General features: G+C 43.2%; 1 protein-coding gene across 9 annotated transcripts in view; it reads right to left on the bottom strand.

Moving 5' to 3' along the window:
• Positions 1-3,463: 3,463 nt before the first annotated feature.
• LOC121285838 overlaps positions 3,464-17,861 on the bottom strand; it is a 503,016-nt gene continuing 488,618 nt past the window's right edge. For 6 of the 9 annotated variants that reach the window (XM_041202711.1, XM_041202713.1, XM_041202712.1 and 3 more), the window contains 2 exons: positions 15,931-16,052; positions 7,446-8,730 (listed from right to left, as the gene is read on the bottom strand). In XM_041202711.1, the coding sequence (XP_041058645.1) occupies positions 8,423-8,730; positions 15,931-16,052 (430 nt within the window). In that variant the 3' untranslated portion in view covers positions 7,446-8,422. Of the gene's footprint in view, positions 3,597-7,445; positions 8,731-10,620; positions 10,755-11,397; positions 11,536-15,930; positions 16,053-17,861 lie in introns of those variants that run through there. The other 3 variants (XR_005944805.1, XR_005944806.1, XM_041202716.1) reach the window with 3 other exon arrangements.

Below are 17,861 nucleotides of genomic sequence, written 5' to 3'. Positions count from 1 at the left end.
TTTATGTGGGCGGGCCAATTAAGGCCCACCTGGTGTGACGTCCGGCGGGAAGCGCTATGCACTCCCCGTGCGGCCGGGGGGGGGGTGGGTGGGGGTGGGTGGGGGGGGATTCCCCAAAAGCGAGAGTGCACTCTTTCACACATGGGCACAAAAGAGTGCACATCTCCCTGAGGCTAAGTGCAGCCTCAGGGAGATCGCTGACAGCTTTGAAAATATTAAAAATAGAAAAAAAATCCTTAACATGTCCCCCTCATGCGTGTCACTTCATTAATTACAGTAAAACTTTTTAAAATCCCTGCATGAAACCTCATCCCGCCGGTGGATGAGGTTTCGTGTTTTCTCTACTGCCCGCCGGAGCTCCTGGCCTGTCCGCCAGCCTTAAGGTTGGACGGGCAGGTCCTTTAATCGTTTTAATGATCCTGTCAATGGCCTCAATTGGCCATTGACAGGTCGGCGGGCCCGCAGCTGATTCTGCTGAAGATGTAAATGGGGCAGGATGATGTCGGAGGTCCCGCCCAACGTCATCCCGCGTCATTTTGTGCATCGCCCCGCCCCCTGCTCGCCGAAGGAAAAATTCAGCCCCATGGAATTCTCTTTGGAATCCCGCTTAACATTCCACCTGCAAAAGCAAGACATCTATTTTTATATTCATTTGTTGCCTGTGAAATCTAGCTCTGCGCAACTTTGTCGAGCTACAGTTCAAACGTAAGTAACAAGCTGTAAGTCATTTCAGAAGTTCAAAGTATTTTAAAATGTACATATGAATGCAAGTTCTTCCTTTATACAAGGGTTATTTTGTGTGGATAGTGTAAGCACTGAATTCTGTGTTTATGATGTGTGTTATACAAATGCAAATTTCTTTCTTTCCTTGTGCACAAAGGAAATTTCTCCTCACATGCAGCTAAAAACAAAACAAACTGGGAGGTATTTATAGGTGTCTCACACACTGGTTTTAGCTAGCTATTCCTAACGGAATGCAATATAACAAGTAGAAGTGGGACTAGGGATAATTTAATGATTCTCCACCCTATAGATTCTGTGCTGATGTTGTGAGTCACATCACTGGGTGCACTGAAAGTGCTCTCCAATTTCTACAAGTGTTTATAATCAACCGTTTGGTCTTCTCTCATTGGCCTGGTGGATAAATGCCCATGGCAGACAAAGCATAAGGTTCTGATTTAAATTCATGTCCCACTTGGGGTAGCTGATCAAGGCCAGGGCAGGAGTTATAGAAAATACCAGCATTTATACAGCCTCTCTCACTACCTCACAAAGCATTTTACAGCCAATGAATCAGCATCACTATCTGCACGTTCATGTTAAAAAGTAGGGAAGTCATGTTGGAGTTGTATAGAACCTTGGTGAGGTCACAGCTGGAGTACTGTGTGCAGTTCTGGTCGCCACATTATAGGAAGGATGTGATTGCACTGGAGGGGGTGCAGAGGAGATTCACCAGGATGTTGCCTTGGGTGAAACATTTAAGTTATGAAGAGAGGTTGGATAGACTTGGGTTGTTTTTGTTGGAGCGGAGAAGACTGAGGGGTGACCTGATCGAGGTGTACAAGATTATGAGGGGCATGGACAGGGTGGATAGGGAGCAGCTGTTCCTCTTAGTTGAAGGGTCAGTCACAATGGGGCATAAGTTCAAGGTGAGGGGCTGGAGGTTTAGGGGGGATGTGAGGAAAAACATTTTTTACCCAGAGGGTGGTGACGGTCTGGAATGCGCTGCCTAGGAGGGTGGTGGAGGCGGGTTGCCTCACATCCTTTAAGAAGTACCTGGATGATTACTTGGCACGTCAGAACATTCAAGGCTACGGGCCAAGTGCTGGTAAATGGGATTAGGTAGGTAGATCAGGGGTTTCTCACGTGTCAGTGCAGACTCGATGGGCCAAAGGCCCTCTTCTGCACTGTGTGATTCTGTGATTGGAATTCCTTCCTGTTGACGAAGGCGCCCGGCTCACCCACTGGCGCCTTGATGGCCACATGTGGGCAGTCGATGGCACCCTGGACACGGGGGAACCCAGCAATCGCGGCAAAGCCTCTGGTTCGCTCAGCCTGGCTGGTCTTGTCCGTGTGGAAATGAATGAAAGTCAAAGCACGCCTGAGTAGAGCTTCTGTCACCAGCTTGACACAACTGTGGACAGCTGATTGGGAGATTCCACAAAGATCACCCACCGACCCCTGGAAAGAGCTGGAGGCGTAGAAGTTAAGGGCCACTGTGACCTTCAGCGCCACTGGCATGGTGTGTCCATCAGTCGGAGCTGATCTTAGGACCAATCCTCTGACAGATGGAGGTCACTGTCTCCCTTGAGAGGAGGAGCCTCCTTCAGCACTGCCCTTCCAACATATTAAGGTAGCTGCATCACCACCTGCAAACCCTGGCAGCAGGATAGTGGTGTCTCCTGAAGGCCCTTCCGCCTTGGACTTCCTGTTGGCCCTGCACTCCTTGTGCCTGCACCTCTCCTCCTACAGGTGTCTCCGCTGAAGACTGAATAGGGACACCTGGCCTCCTCTCCCTTCTGGCCCTCTCTTCCTCCTCAGAGGAGATGCCTCCAGCGGAGACCACAATGCCCATTCCTAGGGTAAGGGAAGGCTGTGTTATACCTGAAAGAACCCAAGTGGTGTGACTCCTCCGGAGTCCTGAACTGAAGCCTGTTATTTCTGTTAAAGCAGCTCTGAAGCGAAATGAAGGTGTCCTGTTCACACAAGCAAGCAGCAGCATGTTATAAGCTAAAGTACTAACTACTCACATTCGCAAGCCCACTAACCCCGCTTATCCCGCCCGTGGGTGAGGTTTTTAAAAATGTGGCCTGCCCGCCTGCCCTGAAAATCGCACGGGCTGCGTAAACTCCGAGACAATTGGAGTCTCAAGGGCCTTAACTGGCCCGTTAATTAATGGCGGGCGCGCCTCCATCTTTATCGTGCGCCCTCCTCGCCAAATATCCCGAGGGTGTGCAATGACATTAGGACACACGCCCGACGTCATTGCGCGTCATATTACGCTCAGGCGTGTCAGGTGTGCTCCCGCACACCGAATGTAAAATTCTTGATTTAAGAAACGCCTCTGAAACCTCGTGCAGTTTTGAGTGCAGTTTGTCCCCAGGTGGTCGAATGTGCCTAAAGCAGAAATTCTTGGCCAATAATAAGTTTAAGGTGTTATTTAGATTCGCAGGATGGCTTTAGCCTCTTGCACACTTGGGGCTGCCAGAGACAACGATAAAGATCATCTCTGGCCTTACCTGGGCTTCCTCCCCGCAATGATCTTCTCAACGTACTTTTTCAAAGTTGAGCCCACGTTTGCGTAGCTGTTGGGATCTAGCAACCTCTCGGGCTCTGCAGTAGCCGATTGCTTCAGCTTAAACTAACTAATGCAGCTGGGCTAAGCTGAAGAAAGGGGACTTTCAAACAGCCCAGTTTCCAAGTTCGACAACTTCTCAATGAACTAGACAGGAACAAGCAAAAATGCTGCAAATGGTCCCTTTATTACCTCCTTGCCAAAGCATACACTACAATTTAGGATGTTCCACGGCATGCGTCCAGACCGTGACTAATGTAAATCACGCCAGCGTCTTCCAGGGTGCATTCCTTGGATTTCCCTGTAAACCAACAATTCAAAAGGCACAATTCAGAATTTTGTACAGATGGTGTCAATTTATTTGATTAACTGAAAATAATTTGTTTGCCACTTTTTTTTCCAAATGATTCAGATAACATTTGAATGCAGATGGAAGTAATCGGAACATTAGCCTTTCATAAACTTCATCCTAACACTTCTTTGGAGTGCAGGAAAGTGCAGAGACACTGTACTGGTTCCAGAAGAGTAATTCGACATATCCCAGGACCCAAGGCACATTACGCAGCAACTACAATTTGTCCAAGGGACTTCAAAAAAAGTTCAAAGCCCTTTGAGAAATGTTGATGTGAAACGCATCAAGTAATTATGTGTATTATATTTTGCTTGTAGTTGACCAAGTTATTGTTGTAAAGTATTTTAGTTTGCAAATGTAAAGGACAGAACTGCAGACTAACAAATTATGAAAAGAGTTCTACAATACTTACTGAATTTACTACTCCTTCCCCATCCCAACATCATCGTCCTACAGAAGTTGCAAATATGATATGGGGAATCATTCTAAATATCTCCAAAAGTTACTTAAAAATGCACTATGCACAGACAGGAGAGTCTCACTCCCAAGCCAAAAATCTTCATTGGTGAATTCATTATTATAATGACTGGTAATTTTAACTCAGCATCATTTTGCAAATGCTCTCTCCTAACTTACCCATGAATACACATTGGACTTTTACTGAGCAGAGCAAGTTTTTGAAAATGCCACTCTTCATTTGTCTATTAGGAGGGGTGTAAGAGTGGGACAGCCTCACTTATAAATCTTGGAGCAAAGACAAGCACAGCAGACAGAGCAAATTTCACCATCCATCTTTATTCTTATCTTTCTCTGAAAAGAGAGTGTACAAACATTTGATGCATTCAAATGGCATTCTGTCACGTGCTACTTTAATATGGTTGCTTTAAACAAATTCATTTCAGGATCCCTATATTTCTGATTTTCTATACTTCTCTTCTTTTTTCTGTTCTTAGTGCTTTTTGTTGGACTTTTTCGCTTAATTTCCTTTTTGCCCAGCTCTCTTGAAGGCACGGCCTCACCCAAGGTTACTGTACCACACAAGTTGACAGCCAATCCTGTCCAGTGGGGAGGAAGGTAGATAAATTCAATTTAGAAATGCACTCCATTCAATTTGTATTACTGTCAGAAACAGATATTAAGAGCTCTATGTCAGGAGGAGTAAGCAGGTTGTTCAGGAAACCTTGGACTTCTCCGGAATTGACTAAAGTCATTGTGAAAATGGTACAGAATTTATTCTGTATCAGCCAGATGACATGTTCCCACCTTCAGAATGACTTCAGGAAGCTCAAGTCCATACAGTTCAGAACAGAGAATTGTAGAGGTGTAAAGAAAAAGCCGAATATTAGAAATCTGAAATTAAAAATGGAAAATATTAGAAATACACTGTAGACTCAAACACCTGCAAATGGGTGTGACAGATTGAAGTTTTGGGTCAGAAGTGACAAAGGAAAGTTTATCACAGTCAATGTACATCCATGTAGTAAGGGTATAACATGTACAGGGGTTAGTAGCTAGCTGTGCCAAAACTCTTCTACCAGTAAACTAACTTGCACAGAGACCAATACAGGTCTTTTGGGCTAATTGGTCACCTTCTTTGCTGTAAAAGCTTTGTAAAGTCCCATTCGCCTATCGCCCCTATGCACGTTGACACCTAGTCTGGCAACAAACTCAAATTTCAAGTAGCCATCCTTGCTTTCAAATATCTCCATGGTTTCACCCCTTTCTATCGCTCTACACTCCTCCAAGGTTGCTGAACTCCTCCATTTTTGGCCTCTTGTACATCTCGGACTGCTCCAACAATGGCGGCCATGCCTTCATCTTCCTAGGGCCTAATCTGTCGAATTCCCTCCCTAAATTTTCCTGCCTGAGTTTCTTGCTTTAAGACACTCCTTAAAACCCACCTCTTTAACCACATTTGGTCATCTGTCCTTACACATTTCCTTATGCAGTTGTGTCAAATTTATATTTGGTAACACCCCTGTTTAGTATCTAGGGACATCTTACAATGTTAAATGCAAGTTGTTATTGTTGTAAAGGAAAGAAGGCAGATTATTTTTTATTTGTTCATGGGATATAGGTATTGCTGGCTGGCCAGCATTTATTGCCCATCTCTAATTGCCCTTGAGAACTAAGTGGCTTGCTAGGCTATTTAAGAGTCAATCACATTGCTGTGGTCTGGAGTCACAGGTAGGCCAGACCAGGTAAGGATGGTAGATTTCCTTCCCTAAAGGACTTTAGTGAACCAGATGGGTTTGTTACGACAATCAGCAATGGTTTCATGGTCATCATTTTAATTTCAGATTTTTTACTGAATTCAAATTTCACCATCTGCCATGGTGGGATTTGAATGCGGGCCCCCAGAGAATTGCCCTGGGTATCTGGGATACTAGTCCAGTGACACTACCACTATACCATCACCTCTGAGTAGTCACAAAGTCGGAGGAAATGGTTAAGTGGATGCCCCAGCAATCTGTACTGGAACCTTCAATGTACATTGTACATTCATGGTCTGAAATTACAGTTTCAATCCAAACTAGTTAAATTAATAAATGATACCCAGCTAGGAAGACCATGGATTGTTTGGTGGTAAACGAAGGTACAAGGTAAACATTGAGAGCAAGCTTATTCCATGGGTGAAACCAGACATGTCAAGGGGGAAACTGGAAGAAATAGCAGGTGCAAGTTGACTGGCCACGTACCATGTAAGGAACATGATGATGGGTTACATTGCCAGATCAATGAATCCAAAACCACATATCTCACAGTGAAACTGCACAGTGACCCTGGCAGCTCTTGGGGCACCATGTACAGTGCAGGATGCTGAAATGTGAAGGAGCCCATTCGGACCTTGAGGCTGTTCAATGGAAAGCAAAAAGGTTGAATCCTGCTGTACAAGGGAATAGTTATGGTAATTAACAAAATAAGGAATATACTAAAATTTAGAGCCAGGCTCTACAGGAAATTAGGAAATGCTTCTACACACAAAAGATGATAGAAGTTTGGAACCTCCTTCAGCAAATGACAATTAATGCTGGATCAATTGTTAATTTTAATTCTGAGATTGATAAATTTTGTTAGGCTAAGGGATATGGGTGAGTATATGGTGTTAAGCTATTCAATGATTTCATTGAATAGCAGCCCAGGCTTGAGGAGCTAAATAGCCTACTCCTGCTCTTATGTTCCTAGAGCTCTTCAGCTTTGAAATAAATTGCCTCAGAAGGGCAGCGTTTTATAAATGAATATGAAGTATTTAACAGGATAAAAGGGAGTAAATTAATAACAATGCTGCCAGATAAGCCTGGCAAACAGGATAGGGTGGAATTCATGGTTGTGAAGGTCAAATTTGGACCAGGGTGTGTCTTTATGCAGAGGGAGAACAACAGCTAGAAGCTAGAACTGGGTTTCAGGAGGTACAGATGTGGCCAGAACACAGGACTCATTTAAGGAGTAACTAAATACAATATAGCAAGATGGTAGATTTGGTGCTTTAGATTAAACCAAATGGACTAAAAGCCCTCTTCATTCAACTCTCTACAAGTGTAAGAATGCTAATTGCTTTGACAAAGAGCCAGCCAATGTTTTTACTCATTTTGCAAGCAGAGGTTCTAACAGTTAACGGGTTGTTGAACCCATCAGCTGTCTCTATACACCTGCTATTCTCCCCACTTTGTTCCAGTCAGTTCTGTAGAAGGGTCCTAGCTTTCTTAACTTTCATTAAGGATCACCGAGCAAGACACCATCCTATATTTTTTTCTTTACAAGCTCTATAATGTATTTCCAAGGAATTGTCCACTTTTATTTCAGGATTCCCAAAGTTTATTGCACTGAGAACAATGACCCAAATAGCATTATAAGCCAGTCACATGATAAACTTACTCAATTATTTACAGTAAGTGTGAATATTTGACCTCAAAACATAGCTAGTGCAGTTTAATAGGCAATAGAATTCCACAGTCAGACAATACAAATATTTAGATACTGTAGTTAACGTACAATTTTTGGTGCTTTAATAAAAAATACAAATGTTACAAAACTCCAATGTACATGAGAAATATACATATGTCACATATACATGAAATTGTACAAACACATAACATGGTACATCCACATTAATGGTACATATACATAAATGGCACATATACATAAAATGGGTGTTTGTGTGGTTGCATGAGAAGAACATTTAATCACTAGGCATGAACCATGAATGGCAGATTATAGTCATGTTTACTACCTTGAAACACAGTTCGATCCTGTGTAATTCTTTACAATAGTCTTAGGTCAATGCAATAATGTCTTTCTTTTTTGCGAAGTTTGTGCTTCCCAAAGTGGGAGATGCTGGTGCTGGCAAATTGAATATTTTGCTGTTTCAAGCAGCCACCGCCAGGTTTGCTGTAGGTAGCACTATTGGTTGGATAGCAAAGCTCCCTCTGATCTACCTCAACCTTTTGCCTTTTGCTCCACCCAGTGCACCAGCGGGCGTGGTTCCATCTTCTTGCAATGTGATCCTTGTTGCCCTTTTGAGCACAACTTCCAGACTTAATTGCAATTGGGTATTAATCAGGGGCAATTCTGTGTCTTGGACCAACCAGGAACTGGGTTGGGACCTGCTGGAATTTCTCTCGCAAAGGACTTTTACAACCAGCAGAGGTGAGGTGTCATTCCGTCAGTCTAGACTGGAGTCAGATCATAGAGGTGACTGACATGCTGCTAACTGCACAAAGTCGACCAGGCCTCAGTTTTTTACCATTTCAAACATGGAACAGCTGCAGTAGTAATTAAGTCCACAAATATCCGGATGCAAAACAATGTTTCAAATAGACAGAATGGGACGTAGCTGAATCACACTGACAGCGTGTTATGGGGAAGTACGTTAACCAACGCTTCTTTCCCTCCTCTGGATGACTAGTTAAAATCGGATTGATCCCAGCTAACACTTCACTGAGAAGTCTGACCATGTGCAAAATTCCCTTGCCTGCAACTGTGTATTCACATTTTCTGAAATCAAGTCCTTGCAGAGGCTCCCACAACATGGCTTGCAAATTTGTCTCTCTCTCTGGTAATTCAGGAGTCCATGCTTTCAAAACTGAAACAGAACGAAACAAGGATCAGGACAAGAGATACAAGTTACGACTGCACACACATAAATGGGCACCACACACAGTTATCATTGATCTCTCATCCATAATACAACAAAGCATTAAACATTCAAGCTAAGGAAACATTTACCCTCCCATTGTGCTACAGCTCCAGGAGGTCTGATTCTCTGAAACAGCCATTCTTTTAAACAAAAATCTCAGCTCACCCATGCAATTAAGCCCATGAATCATCAGACATTACAGAATACAACTGTAATCTTGGAACTGACTTCGCTATTCGAATTTTAATAAAATTTCTTTTTATAAACAAATGATAAATAAGTTTATAAAATCATCTTCTGGTCCGTCTGTCTTTTTTTGTGTTTCCTATTCCCACACTTCATATTTTCTCAACCTTACTTTGTGTTTAAAGATTAAATGTTCTTATTCTCCTGTCTTCCTGCATCTCTTCAGCCTGGCAACACTAGACTGTAATCTGCCTGGTAGATGCGATCACACTTCTCCCATTATATTTGGACTTGAAGTTCTAACAACCTAGTTCAACAACTTGCCATGTATTTGAGCAGATAGGCTTCCTGAACTGAGCTATCTTGTTGGAAGAATCAAATGTAAGCATCTGAATTTGAAATATCTAGATTGTTGAGAAGAGGGTTTTTTTTATTTCCCAGATCACAGGTTTGCTTGCTGCCTGCTGATTTATTATTGGAAACACTGAAGGCTGGTGAAGGAGATGTGCCATTCCATAAGAATTCAGGAGTAGCCATTGAGAGTTACAGCCTTAACTAGTGCTATAAAGCATTCGAACACTGCACAGCCAATAAGCCAGCATCCACCGTGGAAGCAAATTTCTCCACCATGGTCCTACTTTTGGTGGGTGTTTGCATAATATTATGAAGTCTGTTCCAAAATGACTACTTATGCGAATCATCAATATAATTGGGTTGCTACTGTCCTAAATGCCCAAAAAGACTCCAAAGTAGGTTGAACATCAGATGTATATGAAAAAATATTGCTCAATAAAAAAAGTCACAATGCAAATGATTAATATAGTGTAAGGCGAGATCCTAATAGGCAGCAATGTCCAACCTCATGCAGCATGAACTCAGCACTTGCTCTGATCAGTGAATGCCAATTTGTTTCATCCAACATATGTTCTGTAATCTCATCGGATATCGTACTCAGTGTACAATATATATTCTGATAATATATGTATGCAAGATATTGGAAAGGTATGTAAATGTGATCAGTCCATCGATAATAACTTCAACCATCATCTACTGAAGCTCAAAATTCTTTCAAAGTCTTGCTTAAGGTGGAGGCCTCCATTTTATGCGTTGCCCAGTCTCGGCAGAGTAAACTGCTTGTCCTCAGATCTCTATAGATATTCTTTCACATCCATATAAGGGGAAAGAATCTGCCTGACTCCAGAAAGTGATGGGCCAATGCCCATGAAGATCAAAGTGATGCAACAAGGCACACCTTGTACGCGGGTGATCCTGATGTATACAAGTGTTCTTCTACATTGAGAGATCCTAGGGATCAATCATAGGACTGATATAAGTGAAATATGTCACAGATTGCATGTGTTCTGTTACTTTATTGCTTTCCCCTCCGCCGACCTCTCTACTGTAGTTCCAAGTGTATATTAGCGAAGGCTTAACCTCATATGTGGGAAGCTGAAGAATTGGGAAGATTGTGCAAAGTGGATCCAGCCATTGTCATGGGGAGATACAGTTTTGATGCATAGTGGGACCCATTAGTTACAGAATTTTGCCTCGCAGTCAATGTAATGCGCAGGGCCCTTGAGACGTCTCTCCAGTTTATCTTCAACAAGATGGCATGCTGCCATTCAAACTTCCACAGACTCAGCGAAGACTATGTTGATAGCAGTATCAGGGCATCATCCATGAGCATTAAGGTAGAGGCCCATTCCATCCCAAGTGTGACTCTCTAGAAAGGACCTCCCCTCTGAATTCCTTTCAAAAGCTTTCACACCGGGGATGTGTGAAATCTGTAAAGAAAAATTGTCATCGCAGTTCAACTTTCATGATTTATTAACCTCACAGTTAATAAGTAAAGTGACACACTTGCAGTATTGTTGATGCATGGGTTCACATATCTTGTAGTTATGGTTAAATGTGATGGCATTCGAGTATTTCTTGAGGATATGCATATATGTTTTGAGGTTAAAAACCATCTCCCTGGTGGCTGGAGCAAGTTTATCCTATTGGTAACTGAGCCATATATACCAGAAGGGTGCTGGGCTCTATTCCCAGCCTGTCAGCTGATTGGGCTAGAGACATGTTAGGGGTAGTGTTGCATTCACGGTAGTTGACTTCAATCGCCCAGGCTGAGGGGGGAAACGTCAAAGGGTTCCAAGGAACCATCCAGCGAACATTGATAGAAGTGTGTGGGTGTCAGAAAAGAACAGGATCAGATTTCGTTTTGATCCTCCTCCTTCCATGGAGGAACACTTGCCACATTCACATCCACAGCTCTCACATGAGGAATGATTGCTTCAGTGAAATATTGGTGGGCATCTGGTGCTTGCGGGAACCAATTTCAGCCAGCAGTGAATGGAGATGTTTCATGAGAGAATAAAAAGTGATACATATTGCAGACATTAGCTTAGGCAATTATTTTTATTTACTTACCAATAATCATTATTTGTAGTTTCCAGTAGACATGGACTTGATGGGCTGAATGGCGTTCTTCTGTACTGTAATAACTCTTAGCAGTCCATGAATCTTCTATGGATCAATAAGTGTCCAGTTCTTCCTCACTGTTCTAAGCTATTTGTGTCAGTGTGACCGAGCAGAAAAAGGGCAGAGATCAGTTACACCAGATTTCTGCTTGTATAGCATGACATCCACTGTTAAGATTGGGTTTTGCACCAGATATGGAAGTGCCCGCCAGCTTACAATAAATTGCATTAACGGTGTATTTGAATATCTGTACAATTTTGTGCCATTAACATCAGTATAGTTTCCTGTTGTCCGCCCACTCATGTATAATAGGTGTCCGTGGCTAAAAAGGTTTGTGGCTTCCCTAAGAAAGAACCGGGTATTAAGAGTTGTAGCAGCATTTTGAGGCTCTTTCTGAACTTACTATCTTGGGTATTTCTCTTTAAGTTCTTTCTTCATTCTATTCTGTTGGTCCTGAAGCTTTCTGTCATGTCTGTTGGCCACTTGTTATTTGCATGCCCACAACATTAGGACAATGAGTTTCCCCTGTAAGTATCCCCTTTCACTTAGGTTGTTTTGGAAGAGGAGCACGGGAAATGCCAGGAAGCTCCGACTGTCCTCACTGGATGGTATTTTCCCACCCGCATTTACAGGCAGAGATACTTATCTAGCAACAATTGTGCAGAATCGGTAGACCATTGACAGATGCAGAGTTGTATTATCTACTGTAGAATTGCCTGCAGCTGATGTACACCTGCATGGCTGACACTGTCAATGGCAGTAACCACCACAAATCCTCTACTGCTATCCTTCTCTAGGCACGTGGCAGGCCACAGGGTGTGCTCTAGAGTAGCATTATTCTATGGCTAGAATTTTCGGCTCCCGCTCGCCGATGCGTAAAATGACACGGGGTGATGTCAGACGTGTGTCCCGACGCCACTGCGCGTCATTTGGCTTTTCAGTTCGGCAGGCGCGCAGCCGAGTCACCTGCCGATCTATCAAAGGCCTGTTAAGGCCATTTAAAAACTAATTAAACTAATAAATGGAGCTGAAATACCTGGAAAAACTCAGGTCTGGCAGCATCGGCAGAGAAGAGCACAGGTGACGTTTCCAGTCCTCATGACCCTTCAACAGAACTAAGTAAAAATAGGAAACGGGTGAAATATAAGCTGGTTTAAAGAGGGGAGGGGGTGGGGGAGAAGGGGGGGTGGGGGGTGGTGGTTGTTGGGACAAGCAGCCCGTGATACGAGGAGATAACCAAAAGATTTCGCAGACAAAAGAACAAAAAGGTGTTGAAGGTGGTGATATTATCTAAAGGAATGAGCTAATTAAGAGAGCAGGACAAGAAAGGTACAGATAGCTCTAGTGGGGGTGGGTGAAATAATACTAAAAGGGCATAAAAGGTATAGATACACAATGGGTGGAAATACATTTTTAAATGTACCAGTTGACTTGAAATGTAAACTGTGCTCTTCTCCACCGATGCCGCCAGACCTGCTGAGTTTTTCCAGGTATTTCTGTTTCTGTTTTTGTTTTGGATTTCCAGCAAAGGCAGTTTTTTTGTTTTTTATTAATAAACAGACCTTAATGTTGGCGGACAGGCGAAGAACCCAGGTGGCCTTCGCATTTTTCATGGAACCTCATCCGCGGGCGGGATGAGGTTTCATGAACTGTTTATAAATTGAATTTAAACATTTTAAAAAATTCATTGGCATGTCCCAGCTCATGTGACACTGTCACATGAGGGGACATTTCTTAAAATTTTTTTTCCCCCTTTATTTAAAATTTTAAAACTTAAACTAATCTCCCTGAGGCAGCTCGCCGGCCCCCATCGGCCCCCTCACAACACACCACCCCCCCACCTCACACACACACACACACACACACAAACACACCCCCCCCCCCCCCACCCCACCCCCACCCCCACCCCCACCCCCACCCCCACGCCGACAGGGGGAGAATTCTCTCCTATATTATCTCTGCTTTGCCAACCATCAAACAGGGCTGGCTGGTCCATCATTTGTCCACTGATTCAGAATCCCACCTACACATTTACTGCACCAACCTGTTTTGTCAACCTGTTTTGTGTACTCAAACATCTTCTGCAAGTGTCAAAACGTACATTACAAACACTATCAGCTTTCAGAAAGTCCATCAACACTTTCCTTCTGATTTTTTTTTCTATTCTTTCATGAGATATGGGCGTCGCTGGCAAAAACCAGCATTTGTTGCCCATCCTATTTGCGCTTGAACTGAGTGGCTCGCTATGTCATTACAGAGGGCAGTTAAGAGGCAACCACATTGCTTTGGGTCTGGAGTCACATGTAGGCCAGACCTGGTAAGGATGGCAGATTTCCTTCCCTCAATGACATTGATGAACCAGATGGATTTTTTACAATTGATTATAGTTTCATGGATCACCATTACAGAGACTAGCTTAATATTCCAGATTTATTGATTGAATTTAAATTCCACCAGCTGCCGTGGTGGGAATTGACCCCATACCCGGCCCTTCGCCCAGAGCATTAGCCTGAGCCTTTGGATTACTAGTCCAGTGGCACTGCCACTACACTATTGTTTGCAGCTATCCTCTTTTAAATTTATGCTATCAACCAATTACCGGGCGGCTTACATAAAATTTCCTCCACCCCAAACCTTCTGATGTACTCTCAATGTGAGGCCCCAATGTAGATCATCCATACAATGCAAACTGAGCTTGCAAAATCAAGTGGAGTAGTGTTCTAATGGTCAGATGGAGTCACTACACTAGTGATCAGATAGATGTTAATGCAATTGCTGTCCAACTAATGCCCAATTGCAGATATAATTGGAATATCTAATCTGTTGGGCCAAAAAAATAAGCAGCCACCCTGTTCAAGTTTGATTCAATATTTGCCTCACTTTTGTTAAACCACCCCAAGTCTATACTGGTTTGAATCCCTCTTTAGTGCATTACTGCCTTCATAACTCATGTAATAATATTTTACTATTTTGCCCTCAAGATGCTTGGGGTCTATAATATGTCCCTATTGTTAATCCCAACCCAAACTAGCTTGTAAAATTGAGCCTGACAATGTAACTTAAGCACTAATTCCGTGTTTCTGCCCTCTAAGTGTGTGTGGATTTGAGGGTTGGTATTACTGTATTGTGGCTCTACCTCTGATTCTCAGTCCCCTTCAGCTCTAGAAGTGAAGGATTGCTAAAGTTATCTCTTGTGTCTTCCTCTGGAGAAGAAAATTATTTCCTATTTGGAGTGAGTTGCTTCATTTCACTTATTTGTCCTGAGAGGATTAACGCTTGAGAATGTGATTGCACATGTGCACTATATAGTGACTTATTTTCATTTGAAATCTATTTCTCATCCACCTGAAGTCATTTGCTCTTGTAATTTTTTCCTAAATTACAGCACCATCAACACTTATTAACAATATTAGTTTGCATTAAGGTCTTACTGCTCAGAACTCAAAAGGGAATTGGATTGCTACCTGAAAAGAGAGAATGTGCAAGTTACAGAGATAAGGCAGGGGAGCGGGGCTAGGTGGAATGCTCATTCAGAGACCCAGTGGTGACTCAATGGGCTGAATGGCCTCCTTCTGCACTGTAAAGATACTGAGATGCCGTGAATGAAAATGGGAAAATTATCACTCATTCATTCGTGACTCATGGAGTCCGAACACTATCAGGGGCCAAAATTTCTCGGTCAGCGTGTGTGAGCGCATGTGCGAGATGGTCGAGCATAAAATGACACGCGATGCTGTCGGGCGAGCGTCCCGACATCATCGTGCGCCCGCGCAATATTTCGGTCGGCGGGCATGCGCGGGAGTCGGCAGCGCGCCGGCCGACTATTAAACGGCCCATTAATGCCCTTATTCAATTAATTGATTGCAATTTTTCGCTGCCCGTCCAACTGTTTGGTTGGCGGGGCGGACAAAAGGGGCAAGCGGCCTTTGCATTTTTGACGAAACCTCATCCATGGGCGGGATGAGGTTTCGACCAGTGATTTAAAAGGAAACTTTTTGCCTTTCCTATTTAACATGTCCCTGCTCATGTGACAGAGTCACATGGAGAGAGGGGCGGAGGGAGGGGGGGGGGGTGGTGGGTGGGGAATACATACATGTTTTCATTATTTTTTATTTCTTTATCTTGAGTGCCGAAAATCTTCAGCTCCCTGAGCCAGCTCTGTGCCTCGGGGAGTTTTTACTGCGCGCACCCCCCCCCACCCCGGCGCATACGCGAACTTCAGCGCTCGCGCTCCTCCCGTGCATCCCCCCCACCCTGGCAGCGCTCCACCGTTGCCCTCCTGACGGTTCCCGGGTGCACCCACAGGGCCCACCCGACGGGGGCAAAATTCCATCCATGGCACTAAATCATTGGTGAAACCCTGAGTGTTGTTAGCACTGAATGCTAAAATAATATCATTCCCATCTAGTGCTGTCAATTTGCAATATTTTCCACTCTAATACTTTAAGATAATTTTTGTGGGGGGGGGGTTTTTGCCATTACTTGGTTTGATTGGTAGTGCTTTGGGACTCAGTGGGTAGGTTGGCTTCACAGCTTTCTTGAAATTCTTCTTTTTCAACAAATTGGAAGTTGACTCTTCCTTTGAAACCTTAATCGTCAGAGCTCTGAAATTTAAAAAGAAATTGATCATAGAGGCTGACAGCTCTCCAAACTAAAGGAGCATTGCCGACGTCATCCAATTCAGAGTGACTGACATTTTGAAAGGCTTTCTGTGTTATGGCTACAATTCTGAGCTACCAGCTCATGTTAAAAGATAACTTTAAAACAGCCTTATTTTGAAAAGCAACACTCTTATTGTATTCAGTAAATGTATCAAAACATCAAAATACAATGTGACCTCAACTATTTGCACTTGTATTATGGGCTTCTTCCACTATTTACTCCCCCATTATAGATTGACTCCCTTACCTAATCTCCCATTATCAATTTATCCCATTATCTGTTCGATATAACAGGAGTTTAGGATGAACTTCATTTCCTCTTCTGCCAGCCCCACCTTATTTTTACCTATAACCAGCAGTTTTTAGTTAACCTACATGGTGATTCATGAGATAATGTCATTCATGATCCTGAGAACTGTTCTGTGTAACCCTGCTGCCTTTTTATGTTACAGTCCCCTTGGCAGGAAAGGCAACTTGGGCACTGAGTTTAAAGTTAGCTTTTGGTCCGATTTCTAATGGATGTTTTTAAAATCAGTTCAAAGGAATACCTTTGGTCTGTCCGCAAGCATGACCCAGACCTCCGTCACTTGCCATCTCAACACTCCACCCTGCTCTCATGCCCACATGTCCGTCCTTGGCCTGCTGCATTGTTCCAGTGAAGCTCAAAGCAAGCTGGAGGAACAGCACCTCATCTTCTGACTAGGCACCAATATTCCAGACTGAATATTGAGTTCAACAATTTTAGATCATGAACTCTCTCCTCCATCCCCACCCCCTTTCCGATCCCCCTTTTTTCTAATAATTTATATAGATTTTTCTTTTCCCACCTATTTCCATTATTTTTAAATGTATTTCCATCCATTGTTTTATTTCTACCTTTTAGCCTATTTCGATTCCTTCACCCCACCCCACCCCCATTAGGGCTATCTGTAACTTGCTCGTCCTGCTTTCTACCCTTAATTAGCACATTCCTTAGATAATATCACCACCTTCAACACCTCTTTGTCCTTTTGTCTATGACATCTTTTGGCTATCTCCACCTATCACTGGCCCTCTATCCAGCTCTACCTGTCCCACTCCCTCTTAAACCAGCTTATATTTCACCTCTTTTCTATTTTTCCTTAGTTCTGTTGAAGAGTCATATAGACTTGAAGCATTGACTGTGTTCCTCTCCGCAGATGCTGTCAGACCTGCTGAGTTTTTCCAGGTATTTTTATTTTTGTTTTTAAAATCAGTGTCCAGCTAGTTCTAAGAACCTAATTCTTAGAGCATTATCATTGATTTACTTAAACTGACAAGGGAAGGGAATTGTGGACTGGTGGGTTTCTGTTTCCACGAAACTGAAACTGTGGATATTGGATTCAATCCAGGTAAAACTTGGACAGGGTAATTCTCAAAGTAGAAACCACAATTCCTTTGTCTGAAGCTTCCCTGGTTTTAACAGTTTGCTTTCTACCTAAATGAGCTCTCACAGCCCCAACCTGCCTTAACTTAACTACAGGAAAAAAGCCATTAGGGCCACCAAACCTTATTATTTATTTAAAAGCAAAAAAACTGCGGATGCTGGAAATCCAAAACAAAAACAAAAATACCTGGAAAAACTCAGCAGGTCTGGCAGCATCTGCGGAGAGGAATACTGTTAACGTTTCGAGTCCGCATGACCCTTCAACAGAACTAAGTAAAAATAGAAAAGAGGTGAAATATAAGCTGGTTTAAGTTGGTGGGGGGGGGGGCGGGGGGTGTGGTGGTGGT

Source organism: Carcharodon carcharias, chromosome 13 (genome assembly GCF_017639515.1).
Source record: "Carcharodon carcharias isolate sCarCar2 chromosome 13, sCarCar2.pri, whole genome shotgun sequence".
NCBI lineage: Eukaryota > Metazoa > Chordata > Chondrichthyes > Lamniformes > Lamnidae > Carcharodon > Carcharodon carcharias.
The sequence above is the reverse complement of the archived record's forward strand: the minus strand, read 5'-3'. Positions and strand labels throughout refer to the sequence as shown.